This window comes from Sus scrofa, chromosome 5 (assembly GCF_000003025.6).
Source record: "Sus scrofa isolate TJ Tabasco breed Duroc chromosome 5, Sscrofa11.1, whole genome shotgun sequence".
In the NCBI taxonomy this organism is placed as follows: domain Eukaryota; kingdom Metazoa; phylum Chordata; class Mammalia; order Artiodactyla; family Suidae; genus Sus; species Sus scrofa.
Window position 1 is genome coordinate 6,946,050 of NC_010447.5, and position 17,508 is coordinate 6,963,557.

The 17,508-nt window shown below is 50.5% G+C and overlaps 1 protein-coding gene and 1 long non-coding RNA gene across 3 annotated transcripts in view; one reads left to right on the top strand and one right to left on the bottom strand.

Annotated features, from left to right (window-relative positions):
• DESI1 (desumoylating isopeptidase 1) overlaps positions 1-7,991 on the top strand; it is a 24,739-nt gene extending 16,748 nt beyond the window's left edge. Inside the window, exons 4-6 of one of the 2 annotated variants that reach the window (XM_005652508.3) lie at positions 1,623-1,732; positions 3,392-3,514; positions 3,671-7,991. In XM_005652508.3, coding sequence (XP_005652565.1) covers positions 1,623-1,732; positions 3,392-3,514; positions 3,671-3,815 — 378 coding nt within the window. In that variant the 3' untranslated portion in view covers positions 3,816-7,991. 2 annotated transcript variants of the gene reach the window in all.
• Positions 5,776-13,566, bottom strand: LOC110260626. Its single transcript, XR_002343874.1, has 2 exons — positions 12,396-13,566; positions 5,776-10,911 (listed from the first exon to the last, which is right to left on the bottom strand). It is a non-coding gene; the product is annotated as an uncharacterized LOC110260626 (long non-coding RNA).

Sequence of the window (17,508 nt, forward strand, 5' to 3'; positions counted from 1 at the left end):
CCCCATTGCTCTTGGAGTAAAACCCAGAAAGCTCAGCATAGCCGTCAAGGCCCCATCTGATCAGGGCTCAGTCTCTGGATGGCCTCTGTGCAGGTTGCACCTTTCCCCACCCCCTCTCTTCTCTTTCCTTGAACACACTTTGGACATTTAAACCTGTCCTCTGACTTCAGCCTCCCTGATCCTTCACCTGGTTATGCCACTCCATCCTTCAGATGAGCTCACTGTCCCTTTCTCAGGCAAGTCTTCTCTGACCTTCGCACTGGGAAGGTCCCCTGACTTATGTACTCTTCTTTTTCCAGCAAGACTCTTATTGCAGGTCATGGTTGTACATTGGTTGATGGGATTGTTTGTTTGTTTGTTTGCCTTCCCTGCTAGACTATAAGCTCTATGAGGGCAAGAATCTTGTCTTTTTGTCCACATCAAACCCCCAGTGCCTAGCATAAGGCCTGGCACAAAGCAAGTTATCAATACGTGTTTGCTATATGAGTGAATAATAGAGTGTCAGATTGTAACCCTTTAGTCGCTTTTAGCCCTGAGATTATTGTTCTCTGACTACAATCGTCATCCTGCTCACCATGCCTCTCCCAGTGCCTAGAACAATGGCAGGCACTGGGCAGGTGCTCAGTAGCTATTGGTGAATGTATGATCTTTTGGGGGAGCTCTGTTCTGCAGTGCTGTCCTTTACTCCCCAGCCCATCCCAGCTCTCCTCCCCAGTGATCCTGTTGCTTTCCCCTTGGCCAGTTTCCCCCACGGCCTGTCTCTCCTCTAGTCTGCTGTGGCAGCTGTTAACCCATGGCTGAGGGTATTCTGTATTGAGGGGCCATTAACTCCCTATCACCACATTAGATTAGCCTCACAGATCCAAAGGGAACTGAACGGTGGAAATATTTGCCGATCTGCCAGCTTTCTCACAGTTCTTCACATTTTCCCAGTGTTACAGGGATGTCAGGTGTGCCACAAGAAAAATTGGCTGCATATACTGTGACCATAGGCATGGAAAGACAGCCTGTCAGATGTGAGCCACTTTTGGTTGTCCTATTCTGAGCAGGCATGCTGGGGACAAAGGGAGACTTCAGATTCTAGGTTTCATTCTTTTTATCAACTGAATGAGTCCCTGACAACAATAGTGTCAGGGGTCTTACCTGCAAGAGACTCAGGACCCACCTGAAACAAGAAGCCTGATTTCTTAGCACGTCGCCAACACATAGCAGTGGAGAATTGTCAGGAAGCTCTAAGCCAGTGTAGCCTTGACACAAATGGGAAATAACTCTTCATCTGCCCTGGATGTTCTGAGTGTTGAAAGTCGTTGAAATAGAACATTTGTGGTCTTCCATGGGAAGCCACATTAAAAATTCAGTGGAGGGAGTTGCCATTATGGTTCAGCAGTAACAAACCCAACTAGTATCCATGAGGACACGGGTTTGATCCCTGACCTCGCTCAGTAGGTTAAGGATCAGGAGTTTGCTGTGAGCTGTGGCGTAGGCCAGTGGCTACAGCTCCGACTCGACCCCTAGCCTGGGAGCTTCCATATGCCACAGGTGCAGCCCTAAAAAGACAAAAAATAAATAAAAATTCAGTGGAGTGAGTGATTTAATGACTTTCTTTGGGTTGGCTTTTTTAGGGAGGGACATTGCTTGGGCCCCCAGACTCTGTGGTTGATGTGGGGAGCACAGAAGTCACAGAAGAAATCTTTCTGGAGTACCTATCCTCCCTGGGGGAGTCTCTGTTCCGGTGAGTGGAGACGGGTGGTGGTCAGCTGGGTCCCCCACGAGATAATCAGCCCCTGAGGGCAGCCACCAGGTCCTTTCCCCCAGAGCATGCAGCACAAGGAATAGCCCAGTATTTGCTGAATACAGATGAAGGGAGAGCACTTACCATGCCACAAAAAAAAGCTCAGCATTGTCCAAGGCTGCCGTTCCATCCCAGTGTACCTACCGCTGAAACTTTGAGGACAGGAAGAGCTCTTTATTCCTTCCAATTAAAATCCAGCTGCTGCTGGAGTTCCCGTCGTGGCTCAGTGGTTAGCGAATCCAACTAGGAACCATGAGGTTGCGGGTTCACTCCCTGCCCTTGCTCACTGGGTTAAGGATCCAGCGTTGCCGTGAGCTGTGGTGTAGTTTGCAGACGAGGCTTGGATCCTGCGTTGCTGTGGTTCTGTTGTAGACTGGCAGCTACAGCTCTGATTCGACCCCTAGCCTGGAAACCTCCATATGCCACGGGAGCAACCCTAGAAATGGCAAAAAGACAAAAAATAATAATAATGATAAAATAAAAATTAAAAAAATAAAATCACCTGCTGCTGTTTCAGGGCAGGCTGCTCTCAACCAGGTATTTTGTCCTGAAAATCAAAAACAGGGTTTGTAGAGAGGTTGGGATGAAATATACACTTGAGCAGGTTTTCTCTTAAATGACGAAACTTTATCCTGCAGTATAGCACTGGGAACTACATCTAGTCACTTACAGTGGAGCGTGATAATTGAGAAAAAGAATGTGTATATGTATGTGTGACTGGGTCACTTTGCTGTACAGTAGAAAATTGACAGAAAACTGTAAACCAGCTATAATCGAAGAAATAAAAATCCTTAATTTTTTTTTTTTTTTTTTTTTTTTTTGTCTTTTTGTCATTTCTTGGGCCGCTCCACGGTATATGGAGGTTCCCAGGCTAGAGGCCTAATAGGAGTCGAAGCCACTGGCCTACCCCACAGCCACAGTGACGCAGGATCCAAGCCACGTCTGCGACCTACATCACAGCTCATGGCCACGCTGGATCCTTAACCCACTGAGCAAGGCCAGGGATCGAACCCGCAACCTCATGGTTCCTAGTCAGATTCATTAACCACTGAGCCACGACGGGAACTCCCAAAAATCCTTTAAAATTTTTTTAAAAATTTTTAAATAAATAAAAATAAGGAAGGTTTAGTCAATTTCAAATGTAAAACTCTAACCCTGGGGCTCTGCTTTTGTAAATGTAGAGATTCTCCTGAAACTTGTAGGATCCATATGTTTTTATTTCATCCTTCCCTTAAAAATTGGTTTTTAGGAAGTTCCCCTTGTAGCTCAGTGGTAACGAGCCCGACTAATATCCATGAGGCTTTGGTTCGATCCCTGGCCTCGCTCAGTGGGTGAAGGATCTAGCATTGCTGTGAGCTGTAGTGCAGGTCCCACATGGCTGTGCTGTGGCTGTGGCTGTAGAGTAGGCCGGCAGCTGTAGCTCTGGTTCGACCCAGAGTGGCAAACCAAGCCGTCCTTTTGGAGTGTTGAGAGAGAAGGGAAACCACAGTCCTCGGGCTCCCCTATGCTCACCGCGCCCTCTGTACCTGGTTTGACTTGCTTCACGTACATGCTTGCTGACCCTCATATGTACTTCCCACACCCTCTCACCATGTACAGAGGTGAGGCCTACAACCTCTTCGAACACAATTGTAACACCTTCAGCAATGAAGTGGCACAGTTCCTGACCGGGCGGAAGATCCCTTCGTACATCACTGACCTTCCCTCTGAAGTTCTCTCCACGTAAGTGGCCTCTGCCTCGAAAGCGCTATTCCCAGCCAGGGACTCTCCTCAGGCCCACATCTGCCCCCCTGACCTCAGCAGAATCCTCCCAGGCCAGGTGGGACCCTGTCCTGATGCAGCTCTAACATGGAAAGCCACCTTGCTTTCTACTCGCAGGTGCTCACCTGTGTTACCCTCACCCTCCCTGGAGCTGGACCAACTCTACCCTGGCCTGAGTACAACTGCAGAACAAAGAAACCACTCGATGCTGGCCCCAGCGTTTGTACAGAATCCTGGCATGTGCCTTTCCCATTGCACATGAAGCATGCCGCTCCCCAAAGTGCCCACTTACAAGGAGTCTTTGAGAGACAGCAGAGAGAAGGCTGAATCAGTAGGGTGGCTTGTTTTAAAACTGTTGTTAATCTTTCTTCCCTGCACCTTGACTCTTTGACCCCTTAAAGACAACTTCCTACTCGCTTCATACCTTGTGGCACACAGTCAGCCCTCAGTAGATGTCCTCTTCAAAAACAGAGGTAGCCCCTCCCTCTGATATGGCCCAAGCTTTGTGTGCCGTCATGCAGGCAGTGTCCCCTGAAAGAACACCCACCCGTGCCATCACACTCCTCCTTCCTTTTGCTGTTGATTGCATTCAGGCAACTTCCACCCACTCTAGGACCAGGTCCATTTACTAACTGACTCAGTTTCTCCTGAACTAGGGCCCTGTCCAACAGGGATCCTGGCAGGTTCAGCAGGCTCAGCAAGGTGAGCTGTTCTTCACACCTGGTAGGAACCCCTCAGGAAAAGAAGGCTGTTGTCATTGTCAGGCCACATCTCCCAATCCTGGCCCTTCCTTCTTATTCCCTGGTGGGTGTGTTAAACCTCACAGCATTACTGAAAGATCTAGACGGGGCCTTGAGCAAGCACAAGTATCTGGAATAGGATGGGTGGGGTTCCTGGACTTGTCTGAATATGGGTTAATAGTTCTTGGTTTCCTCTGTTTATGCTTTTAGAATATTTCATTTCCTTTGTTTGAACTTGGGGATGGGTCTCAAAAATGGCAGCATCCACCCAAAAGAAAAGCCAGTAACTGTGAGATGTGTTCTAGGCAACCAATTTAGGTTGAAGTGATCTTGGAGAGTCTCTATGACTGCCATATTTGCAGTCTTCTTTCCAGCTAAGCCACTCTGACAGCAAACTGGGAGTCCTTTATAAAGTGGCATTAACACCTTCTGACAACCTGCACTTGTCATTTGTTGGTTTGTTTTGCTTTTTAGGGTGGCGCCTGCAGCATATGGAAGTTCCCAGGCTAGGGGTTGAATCAGAGCTACAGCTGCCACAGCAACAAGGGCTTCAAGCCGTATCTGTGCCTTATATCACAGCTCGTGGCAATGCCAGATCCTTCGAAACCAGGGATCAAACCCGCATCCTCATGGATCCTATTCAGGTTTGTAACCCACTGAGCCATGACGGGAACTACTGCACCTGAATATTCCCTGTGCCCCCGAGAAGACCTCAGTTCCCTGAGGAGTCCAATCGTGTGCTGTCTTCACTGCTGACTTCTTTTTCATATCCTTTTTCTTCTTACCTCGGCTTCCTAATTTAAACTTTATCTTCTTGTACCATGAGAATTAAAGATACAAGCATGGAAAGTACAGAAAGCTCTGGTTCCCGGTATGTACCCAACCTGTTCAAACCACAGCTAACCGGGACCTAGAGGGGAAGGTAGCAGGACGGTAGCGTTTACTGAGGAGAGAGCGCTAGGAGTGAACACAGAGCAGACTAACGCAGAGATGCCTCTGAGAAAAAGGCTGTGTGAGTCAGGTGAGAGAATTAAATGAGGTGAGAGAACTTTCTCCTGGTGTGGCCGTGCTGCTGAGCGTGTGGGCAGAGCTGGGCATGCTGGCCAGCCACCCATCCCAGCCCCCCGTCTGCTCTCTCTGCAGGCCCTTCGGACAGGCCCTGCGGCCCCTCCTGGACTCCATCCAGATCCAGCCTCCCGGAGGGAGCACGGTGGGCCGACCCAACGGCCAGAGCTAACAGGACTCCATGGGACCGCCCTGCCTCACCGGGGCTTTTCCTTTTTAAACAAAACAAACCCTACCAGATTTCTATTTTATAATTTTACATCAGAGCTAACAACCAGGGGACGGCTTTTTAAATTTCCCAGGGAAGGAGATCATCAGGCTGCACATAGGACATTGCTGCTAAGAAACAGAACAAAATGCCATCCCTTCTAATAGTATTATACTAATTTATTAAGGCTGTCTTGTTTGTGAGTTCACTTTTGACGCTGCTTCCTGAGCGTCCTCCACACTGGAGAAAGGGAGGGGGTTTGTTTAAGCAGAAAGCAAGCGGCACAGTGTGGGGAACCCCAACCTAGGACCTCTTTCCGGAGAATGCCCACGCTCTACCCAGGTTGCCACCACCTGTGGGAGCCAGGTGGGTTTTACGTTTTCCATGACCTGGAAGTGGTTACTCTCTAGCATTAAATGAACCAAAGGATATGGTGCACGTGGGACCACTTTCAAGATGACTCAGCCAACCTAAAGGAACTCTTTTAGCCACAGTCTCTCCCACCTTTCCTCTCCTCCCTCAGTCAAGGCCACGGGGCCCGGGCTGGAGCAACCCAAAGCCTCAGGATCGAGGGAGAGCAACAGCAAGTGTCAGGCCAGAAGAAACAGGATAAAGCCATTCTTCCTTCCACCCAGACTGTCTGCCAATCCTCTGACGTGGATTTTGGAGGACCTGCCTAGCTGTCTGCTGACTGTTCTTCCTCAGCATAGCTGCCCTGTCACAGCTAGTGAAGGTCGGGAGCAGCAGAAACCCAGCCCTGTTGTCTGCGAGTGATAACGTAGGTTATTGTAGTCACTGTACCCACCCCACCCAGGCCAGTGTGCAGTGTTCAGCTGGGGACCAAGGGGCAATGTCCCCGATGTAGAAAGAATAGTAAGGCCAAATCAAGGTGGCAAGGAAATTTAGGGTTGTTTCTGGTAGGGATTTTTACGTGATCCTAAGTGTGTTTCAAAGGCACGTGTTATTTCCGGTGTCATTCTGACTGTAAGGAAGCGAGGTTGAGGGTGTAAGTGGGCATTTTCCTAAAGAGCTGCTGCTAGGAGCTTATAGGCAGGAAACAATCTGGAAGCTTCTCACCTGGAGAGGCTCTCCGATTCTTTCTTCAAGTGAGCCTCCTTTAAGTTGAGAAAGTGAATGTGGAGGAGGGCTCAGATCTTCTCGGTACCTGAGCCCAGCCTTGGCACTTGGGCCCTCCTGCCACGGCTCCTGCCACTTCTCAGACTTGAATTATGTTCTCTTTCCTGGGGTCTGGCCTGCAGCAGGTGCCTTTCCTCTCCAAAAAGCTGTTGCTCACGTCCGGCCTCATCTCCTCCCATCTCTGCTGTTAGCCATGGCAGTTGGCATCACCAGGGTCTTAGCTAGAGATGTTATTCTGCGTTAGTGTTTGCCTGTCACCTGACTGGGCACATCTGCGATGACTAGCTGTGATGTCAAGGGACACTTTGGAACTTTCAAGGTTGGAAGACAAACCATTAAGCACTTTAATTTTTCCGAAGACCCACTGACTTGCCAGTGTGCATGGTAATGAGACATTAGAGTAGAAACTAGCACCGGCTCTTATTTAATGTTGACCCTCTGGCAGAATTGGGCCACAGCGAGTGGGTTTCGGGCGGGCTTCCTCCTGGGAGGGCAGCGCATTGGTTGAGGACGTTGCTCTGCTTCCCAGCTGGGTTTCTGCCCTTTTCCAGCTTGCCTCGCCAGCCCTCGCTCTTTCCAGGCCCCTGCTCCAGACCTCTCTGCCCAGGGCACTCAGCTCTAGCCAGAGGGTGATGGGCATCAAGGCTCCTTCTTTCCCCTCCCCCATATCCAGGCTCAGCTGATTTCTTTCCCTCCCCCAGTGCTCACCTCCAGACCCAGGGCTGTACCAAGAAGTTAGCCCACGTGGCTCCCCTGAGAGACTTTGAGTCACTTGCTCATTGAAAGCCACCCTTCATGCCCAACAGCTATTTGTGCCAATGCCTGTGCCTTAGGGTTTGTGGGGAGAGAAGGAGGGGTCAGTCAGCCGTCTTCTCAGAGCTTTGCAGGAAGGCGAGCTCTCCCTCCCCCACCTAAGGCCCACGGTCACTAACTGGAACCCCGGGCCCGGCGAGGACCCCCCCACCCCATCCTCACATTTCTCTGTCTACCCCAGAACCTCAGGAGCCTGCTCATCGTACGAGCTGGCTCCGCACGGGTGTGCGCAGGCGAGCAGGGTGAGAGCAAGCCGTGTGTGTGATTGTATCACCTCCATCGAGGCCCATTGGTTTAAAGGGACAGGGAAGGAGGAGGAGGGATGAGACCGTCACCCCTCTCAGAAATGAAGTTTGTACCTTTGCGATCCCTTTTCACCCTTGAAATCAAACTAATAATTGTATCTAGTATGGAGGTGTTTGCTGTTTTCCTTTGGTATTTTTTCTAATGCAATAAATTCACTTCTGCCTGCTTGCATTTGTGTCATGCATGAAGCAACCGCAGGCTGTGCTTCGTCTGTCTCCTCTGAGCTGAACTGCGCTGAGCCTGGATAGGCCGCCTTTGCTTGGTTGTACGCCTTGTGGATGAGAAGTGGCAAGAGCAGTAAAGAACAGATGACTCTCACCACTGGATTATAAAGATGGTCAGAGGGTTCCGAGAGAATTCAGCTAGCCCATGGTCACCTCGTGGCCAGTGGCGGAGTCAGGCTCCTAAGCCTGGTCTGCTGGCCCCAACTTCTAAGATCTTGGAGGACATCTGACTGCACCCAGCAGTGTTCACTTCTGGGTTCATTGTGGCATAGCCTGTGTCTGCAGCCCCGGGGCTCTCTCCCCACCTTGTTCCCATGATCTCACAAGTGCTGGGATGGGTGGTCAGCTCTCTGAACACCCCCAGTACTGCAAGACACACCGGCGTGGCTGCAGGTGTCTGCAGGTTCAGTTGGGCCACTTTGAGCACCTTCCGCTCAGCTTTCGCACGCAGTGGATGTGAGGTGTAACCATTGGTCCCGTTTTACAGGTGGGGAAACAGGTACAGTAAGTTATCCAGGTGCAAGTGGCTGAGCCCTTGAAATCACCACATAGCTAAGACCTCATCATTGAGGCATTTTTCCAGTGTAAATAAGAGGACGTTCCTGCAGCGTTTTGGGAGAACTGGGAAGCAAGTTTGATCCCTGTCCCAGCACAGCAGGTTAAGGATCCAGCATTGCCACAGCTGCAGCTTAGGTTGCAGCTGTGGCTGGGATCTGATCCCTGGCCCGGGAACTCCGTATGCCAAGGGCAACCAAAGAAATAAAGCAAGAAGTTCTGACTTTCCAGAGGACACAGAAGGCAGGTGGCCTTGGCTGACATATTTGCTTGCCAAGAGCTGGCAGTTTCAGAGGCAGGAGTCCTCTAAGAGCACCTAGTCTAAGATCACACAGCCTGTGCTTAAGTCCTAACTTTGCCACTTGTGAGCCAGTCTTTGTCTCTTTTTTTCCTTTTTTTGGGGCCACTGCAGCATATGGAGTTCCCGAACCAGAGATCAGTCTGAGCCACAGTTTCAGCCTACACTGCAGCTGCGACAATGCCAGATCCTTTAACCCGTGCCAGGCCAGGGATTGCGTCCTGGCACTGAAAATGCCACCAATCCCATTGCCCACACCAGGAACGCCCTCTTCTCTTTATCTGTAAAATAGGGGAAACGATACCTACCTCACAGGGTGGTTTTGAAGAGAGTAAATGGAAAACTCTTTGCCCAGCACTTGGTGCAGATTAGATGATCAATGAATGTTGTCGGGCTGAGAGCAGCACCCATTCAACAGCCACGGACGGAGGACTCCTGCATCCTGCAGGCCAGCCCTGTGCAGAGGCCCCAGCTCCTTCTCGCTCCTGAAGACAGTTGACAAGATAAGGTACTTCAGCCACACATTGTTGCCTTCTGGGGAGAATGGTAGAAGAACAGGTATTTTACCCTTAGACATTGTGACTTAACGACAAGTCGATCTGGAGTGAGTTCATTCAACCCCACAAACTTCCCTGGAGCCTGCCATGTGTCAAGCGGCACTGGGCCTCTGTGCTAGGGGTACAGCGGTGAGCAGGACTGGCAAGGCCCCTGCCTGGGTGGGGATTAAATTCTGGGGAGGCAGAGTAGACAAAGTTGTAGTCTCAGGTGACAGTTGTGCTAGGGAAGAAATAAAACCAGGAGTTCCCGCGTGGCTTAGGGGGTGAAGAACCCAACTAGCATCCATGAGGACGTGGGTTCGATCCCTGGCCTCGCTCAGTGTGAAGGATCTAGCGTTGCTGTGAGCTGTGGTGTGGGTCACAGATGTGGCTCAGATCTGGCGTTGCTGTGGCTGTGGTGCAGGCTGGTGACTACAGTTCCAGGATTCAATCCCTAGTCCGGGAACTTCCATACGCCGTGGATGCGGCCCTAAAAAGGAAAATAAAATAAAATGAAACCAGGTGGCAGCATATTTGTGCGTATGTGGGGGGAAGGGAAGAAGGAGGTTGGGGAAATCTTGTGTGACAAGATGTTTAATCTGAGACCTAAGTGACAAAGCACAAATCTGAGGGGAGAGCATTTGGGCAGAAGGAGCAGCAAGTCAAAGGACTGGAGGGGCCACACTGTGCTTCAGCTGAGCACAGATAAGGTGGTGAAAGGCGGTCTACACTGGAGGGGCCAGTGTGCCAGACAGCGCAGGGCCTGTGGGTCAAAGAGGGATGTAGTTGATTTGCACTGTTGAGAACAGACGGGGGGCCAGGGTAGGGGGTGGCGATGGGGTGGGTGGGTGGCAAGAGAAAACCAGGGAGGAGGACAATGCAGTTGTTTGGCGAGAGGTGAGGTGTACTGTGCACCTGCCATGTGCCCAGAGCTGTGAAGAAGCCCCAGAAGTCGGGGTGGTCCCAGCCTCCCAAGGAGCCTAGAGCACCAGGAGGAACGGAACAGTCCCTGTGACACATGCAGAGGCAAGAAATAGGGGACTGCAGAGCCACCGTCAGCCACTTGCCCTGCTTCTAAGAACTTCACACCAGCTTTATCCGTGCTGTGCTTAGATTTCTTCGTTTTTTCCGAAATGAAACATTTTAGGTTATAGGAATGCAAAGATAATATATGTTTAGAAAAGTAAGTAACCGATAAAATACAAAGATGAGAGAAAAAAAAGTCACCTAAAAGTCCATCATCCGAAGAAACGTTAAGATTTAGTGAACATCCTTGCAGAGGCTTCTGTGGGTTCACACATGCTAGACACGCTGTGTTGTCCCTGGCTTTGTTCTCTTGATGAGGCGTGAAGACTTTGGGGTCCCAGCAGGGTGGAAGGAGAACCATGGAGGAGGCTGTGTGGTGGTGGTGGTGGGAGGGACAGAGGAAATTCCAAGGAAGAGCATTCCAGCAAAGTTCCCCAGAGCCTGAAGGAGCTGTTAGGTAAGAGTAAGATGCTTATCACAGATGTGTGTCTGGAGGTGGGGCCTGCTCTGGAGTGGAACGATGGCATGGAAGGATTCCTGCCCGGGCTGGCAGGTTGGACCAGGAGACCCAAGTCTCCTCACTCTCAGGTAGGGACCCTGGCCTGAGGGCAGGCAAAGAACCGAGTAGGCGTCTGGCACATCACTGAATGTGAGCTCTTGACCACGAAGCCTGGCTGCTTTGGAAGGGACAGAGCTTCTGGGACTGGCCCTGGTCCACGGGTTTGCCCAGGAGCCCAGAGTCCCCTGCAGAGATCTCTCGGTTCCACCTTTTCCCCAGCTAGAGAAAGCCCAGTGAGGTCAAGCTGCAGGGAGAGAGGTGGACACCAGATGGCGCTGTGGACTCACACAGCCAAACTGAGCATGTCTTGGGTACCCCTGGTCACTTGAGCTGTGTCCTGGTCCCGACACATCTCAACTTCTCCGTGACCCCCTGGAGCCTGCAAGGCAGCAGCCAAGCTCCTTGCGCCCACTGATCAAGGCTCTTCTCAAACTTGTCCCAGGACCTCTCCAGCCTCACCTCCATCCTCCCCACCCTGAACCCATGTGCCTGTATGTGCGGGTCCCTATCACTCCAATTCCCACTTCCAGCCTTGGTTTACCATTTGCTGGACCTGGACCCTTCTCACCCATCCTCAGAGCAACCCTTACTCAGTGCTAAAGGCCCGGTACCAGCATTTCTCCTACAGAGCCTTCCTGACCTCTCCCTAACCAGGCAGAACCCTCCCACCAGCTAGGGCTCTCCAAGGGCAGGGCCTGGCTCTGATTACCTGAGTACCCAGCACAGGGCCTGGCACAGAGCCGGCATCTCTGAGTGAATCAATCTCTGAACCATTTCAGTCCTGGTAGGGCTGACATTTCAGGGGAGGGCAGGTGATAAAAATCCTGAACTTGGACATAGACCAACCTCTATGCCTCAGAGACCTTGATCAAGGCCTTCCCCTCTCTGGGCCTCAGTTTCTGCATCTGAAAGTTTCTAGATCAGATAGCCTCCTCCCAGGGGACAACCCCCCCCGCCCCCACCTCATCCCCCGAGTGAAGTTCAAAAGGTGAGGAGTAACTTGCCCAAGTTCTTACAATCCTGAGGCTGAGTTCTGATCTGCCGAGAACATCACTAACACCACGGGCAGAGGTGCTGCTGACCCTGCCCCCCAGCCCCAGGGCGGCAGTGCCATCCCTGTCCCCACTGGCTTTGGCTAAGGGAGCCCCAAGGGGGTGTATGAAAACCCAGCAACAGCCTCCACCCCCTCCACGAACACCATCTCAGCATGCGCCCTTCAGCCACTTTAAACTCAATGGACTTATTGTGAAAACAACATAATAAGCACTGCAGGCATTTTGGAAAATGGAGAAAAGCACAGCCAACATCCGCATTCTCTCCAGGCTTCCCCTGCCCCTGAACTGAAATGGCATGCAACCCAGCAACCAGCCCTGACCTGTTCTTCGCAGATCCTCTTTAATCACCTCTCCTTCCCTGCACCCCTCATCCTCCCGACAGCCCAGAGAAGCTGGCAGCTGTGGCCCTGGTTATAGCAGTGGAAGAGGCTCAGAGTGGGAGGGGCCTGTCCAAGGTCACCTGGCTGGGGAAGGGCAGCCCTGGGAACTTTCAGTCCTGACTGCACACTGTCTACACTGAGGCGGCCCCCGGGGCTAGGACTGTCCACCCTCAGAAGGTAACACTCCAGGTAGGAAAAAGAGTGTCAACATCCCCTAGAGTCACTCAACAACATGTGGACACCTGGCCTTCTAACAACAGCTAGGGGTCAGGGGAAAGTGTGGGGGACAGAACTGAATGAGAATCCCGACTGCTGTGACTCTGGGAGAACCTTAACATCTCTGGTGTAGGTACCTACTCCGGAAATTGAGCATGTAAGGTACTCGCCTCACGTTGTTCTTACAAAGCAAGTGAACACACAAGGTAAGAGCTATGCTGCCCAAAGCAAACAATCCCTAACCTCCAAACCTCAGCCGCTGTCCAGCCCAGAAGCGCTGAGGGTCTTCCTTTCTGAGCAGGATCCTGCCAGGCTGGGTCTCAGGCCCCCCGCTTTCGGGCCTGGCTTTCTTTGGTGCTCTGGGAACCTCCTCCTGGCCAGACCTCCCAGTCCTGCTCCTCACTCCCCTGGGGCCTCCCCTGGGCCCCATCTGAGCACCAGTTGCCAGGGATGAGCCTCCTTCTTAAAGGGACACCTTGATGGCCATAGGGCTACTCCATCGGTCCTCTTGCATCTGTGTCTCAGGGCAGTTCACTCTCCCTCTCTGAGTTTCAGTCAAATGGGTTGTGGTGAAAATACAAGGAGAGACTGTGAGAGGTACTTATTAGGAAACTGGTTCACTACAGATCCAAGGCACTGGTGCGCTTTTGTCAGGAGGCTTATGTTTGTCTTTGGAAAGGTGGATCCAAACCCAGGAGAAAAACACCTGCCCTGTGGACCCTACCCTACAGCCTCCAGATCCTGGAATGAGGGTGGAGCCCAAGTAACTGCATTTAACCAGTTCCCTAGGAATCCTTTTTGTTGTTGTTGTTGTTGTTGTTGTTGCTATTTCTTGGGCCGCTCCCACGGCGTATGGAGATTCCCAGGCTAGGGGTTGAATTGGAGCTATAGCCACCGGCCTACGCCAGAGCCACAGCAATGCGGGATCCGAGCCGCGTCTGCAACCTACACCACAGCTCACGGCAACGCCGGATCGTTTAACCCACTGAGCAAGGGCAGGGATCGAACCCGCAACCTCATGGTTCCTAGTCGGATTCGTTAACCACTGCGCCACAACGGGAACTCCGGAATCCTTTTAATTTAATTTAATTTTGTCTTTTTAGCGCTGCACCCAAGGCATATGGAAGTTCCCAGACTAGGGGTCGAATTGGAGCTACAGCTGCTGGCTTACACCACAGCCACATCAATGCCAGGTACTGAGCCTCGTCTGTGACCTACACCACAGCTCATGGCAACACCGGATCCTTGACCCACTGAGCAAGGCCAGGGATTGAACCCGCTTCCTCATGGATACCGACTGGGTTTGTTACTGCTGAGCCACAATGGGAACCCCAGATTAGGGATCTAATCAGAGCTGTAGCCACCAGCCCATGCCACAGCCACAGCAACAGCAACTTGGGATCCGAGCCGCGTCTGCGACCTACACCACAGCTCATGGCAACACCGGATCCTTAACCCACTGATCGAGGCCAGGGATCAAACCCACAACCTCATCGTTCCTAGTCGGATTTGTTAACTACTGAGCCATGACAGGAACTCCAGCCCTGTCCAGTTTTTAACCTGCTGAGCCACAATGGGAACTCCCTAAAATTTTTTTGGATACTTTGTCCATAGATTTTTTTTTCACTAATTTTGATCTTTAAAAAATATATTTTGGAGGAGTTTCCATTGGGACCCAGCGGAAATGAATCTGACTCTCATCCATGACATTCAGGTTTGATCCCTGGCCTCGCTCATTGGTTAAGGATCTGGCGTTGCCTTGAGCTGCGGTGTAGGTTACAGACACTGCTTGGATCCCATGTTGCTGTGACTGTGGTGCAGGTCAGCAGCTGCAGCTCCGATTGGACCCCTAGACAGGGAACTTCCATATGCCGTGGGTATGGCCCTAAAATAAAATATATATATATATATTTTATTGGATTTCCCTGGCAATTGAGTGGGTTAAGGATCCTGTGTTGTCACTGCAGTGGCTCAGGTCGCTGCTATGGCTCAGGTTAGATCCCAGGCCAGGGAACTTCCACATGCTATGGAAAACACTAAAATTCTATTTGTTGTTACCGAGGTTTTAGGGGCCCTCTTAAAATTTGTGCCTACAGCAAGTAACTGAGTCCCCCTGATCTCAGCCCTGCTGGCCTGTCAGGTGCTCCGTGCAGCCTTAAGCACATCTCTTTCCTTTTTCTTCACCGTGAAGAGACAAGAACACCTCCTAGAGATGCTGCCAGAGTGGATGAAGGTATGTGGTCAGGTGTCCAGTGTGGTGGCCGGCACGTGGTAAGGGATCAACAAATACCAGGTATGACAATGTCAAGTGAAAAAAAAATGCCCAACCTAAAAACGGAAAGTTCAGTTTTATTTGAGGATCTTTCTGAGGACTCTAGCTGGGTAAACAATATCTCAAATAGCTCTGAGAAACTGCTCTGAAGAGGTGAGGGAGAAACCAGCATATGAAAGGTTTTTTGCTGGAAAAAAACAGCAAAAGATTATTGTTGATGAAACCAAGAAGAACCCCATGGGGCTCCTGGACACAGATCCACATAACAATATTTCTTTCTTTTTTTTTTTTTTTTTTTGTCTTTTTGCTATTTCTTGGGCCGCTCCCGCGGCATATGGAGGTTCCCAGGCTAGGGGTTGAATCGGAGCTGTAGCTGCCAGCCTGCGCCAGAGCCACAACAACGTGGGATCCGAGCCGAGTCTGCAACCTACACCACAGCTCAGGGCAACGCCGGATCCTTAACCCACTGAGCAAGGGCAGGGATCAAACCCCCAACCTCATAGGTCCCAGTCAGATTCGTTAACCTCTGTGCCACGACGGGAACTCCCACATAACAATATTTCTAAGCTCTTCTGCAGAGCTAAAACCCCCAACAAATCAGAAGACTTTAACTACTTGATGAAGCATTCTTCCTTCCAGAGAGACGGTTTACAGTTTGATAACTTTTAGGCCAGATTAAAGGATACCTGATCCTTATCAGCAATGCTGCCCTTGACCCCTTGCTATAAAACTCCTCACAAATCCTCTCAGGTTGGGACACACCGATTTTGAAGGCATGAACCTGCTGTGCCTGCTTTGCCTGGCAAAGCAATAAAGCTCTTCTTTCCTACTTCACCCAAAAGCCTGTCTCCAAGATCCAGTTTTGCATCAGTGCATGAAGGCTGGGTTTCAACAACATGAGTCACACAAAAACAGATATCTCGAGTTAATTATTTTAGTGCTTTTCTGTATATGGGAAGATGCAAGAGTCTGGGCTCATTGAAATTGTTCCTTAAAAATGCATCTTAGGAGTTCCTGTTGTGGCGCTGCAAAACGAATCCGTCTAGGAACCCTGAGGTTGCAGGTTCAATCCCTGGCCTTGCTCGTGGGCTATGGATCCCATATTGTTGTAAGCTGTGGTGTAGGTCACAGACGCAGCTTGGATCCTGCGTTGCTGTGGCTGTGGTACAGGTTGGCAGCTGTAGCTCTGATTCAACCCCTAGCCTGGGAACCTCCATATGCCGCCAATGCGGCCCTGAAAAGCAAAAAACAAACAAACAAACAAAAACTCTGCCAATCTCCAATGCATAGAATATTTCCTGTTTTTCTCTATCCTGAATTTCCCTCAGGGCCCACCATGGGGGTGGGCTGCAGGGGTAGATGGTGCCATTCTTCTAGAACTGGAATGCCAGGCAACATTCACGTTCCACAATGATCTCATAGTCTTACTAGATAGGGATTCAATCTTTTATATAAATGAAGATGCAAAGGAAGGCAACCTGTCCAAGTCCGTAGTTATCAGGGACATAACTGTCCTCCATTCTGCCTCCAGTGATCTCCCAGGGTACCATGGCAACTGAGATGGAAAAACAAACAAGCCAACCAAAAAGCATGATGCACAACATTGCCACTCACTCATAGGTACGTGGATGTATGTGTCTCTGTAGGATCAGAACGGCCAGAGTTGATCAGAGGCATCAGGGTAAGGATGGTGGATGTGGCAAAAATGCCTGCTTACCCAGGCACACTGGCAAACTGGAGGGCAACCCCTGGGAGTAGAGAGGGAAGTAGAGGTGGGCCTTTGTCTCTGGCTTCTGGTAGAAGAAACAGACAATCTTTGAGGGGAGAAAGCTATAGCAAATGCAGCATAATACCAACATCCAGGGAGAGCCTGCTATTTTTTCCATTAGAAAAGTAGGATTGGAGTTCCCATCATGGCGCAGTGGTTAATGAATCCAACTAGGAACCATGAGGTTGCGGGTTCAATTCCTGGCCTTGCTCAGTGGGTCGAGGATCCGGTGTTGCCATGAGCTGTGGTGTAGGTCGCAGACGCGGCTCGGATCCTGCGTTGCTGTGGCTGTGGTGCAGGTTGGCAGCTGTAGTTCCGATTCAACCCCTAGCCTGGGAACCTCCTTATGCCGTGGGAGCAGCCCTAGAAGAGGCAAAAAAAAAAAAAAAAAGAAAGAAAGAAAGAAAAGAAAAAAAAAGAAAAGTAGGATTATGATCTTTTTTTTTTTAAGTAAAAAAATTTTTTTGTTGTTGTTGCTTTTTAGGGACACTCCAGGATTATGCTTTTTCCATGTTAAATATTCTACAACATAGGTGTTTTTTTTTTTGCTTTCCTTTTTTCTGCTTTTTAGAGCCGCACCTGTGGCATATGGAAATTCCCAGGTCAGGGGTCAAATTGGAGCTGTAGCCGCTGGCCTATGCCACAGCCACAGCAATGCCAGATCCTAGCCAAATCTGTGAACTACACCAAAGTTCGTGGCAATGCTGGATCCTTAACCCACTGAACAAGGCCAGGAATTGAACCTGTGTCTTCATGGATACTAGTTGGGTTTGTTACCTATGAGCCGCAACGGGAAC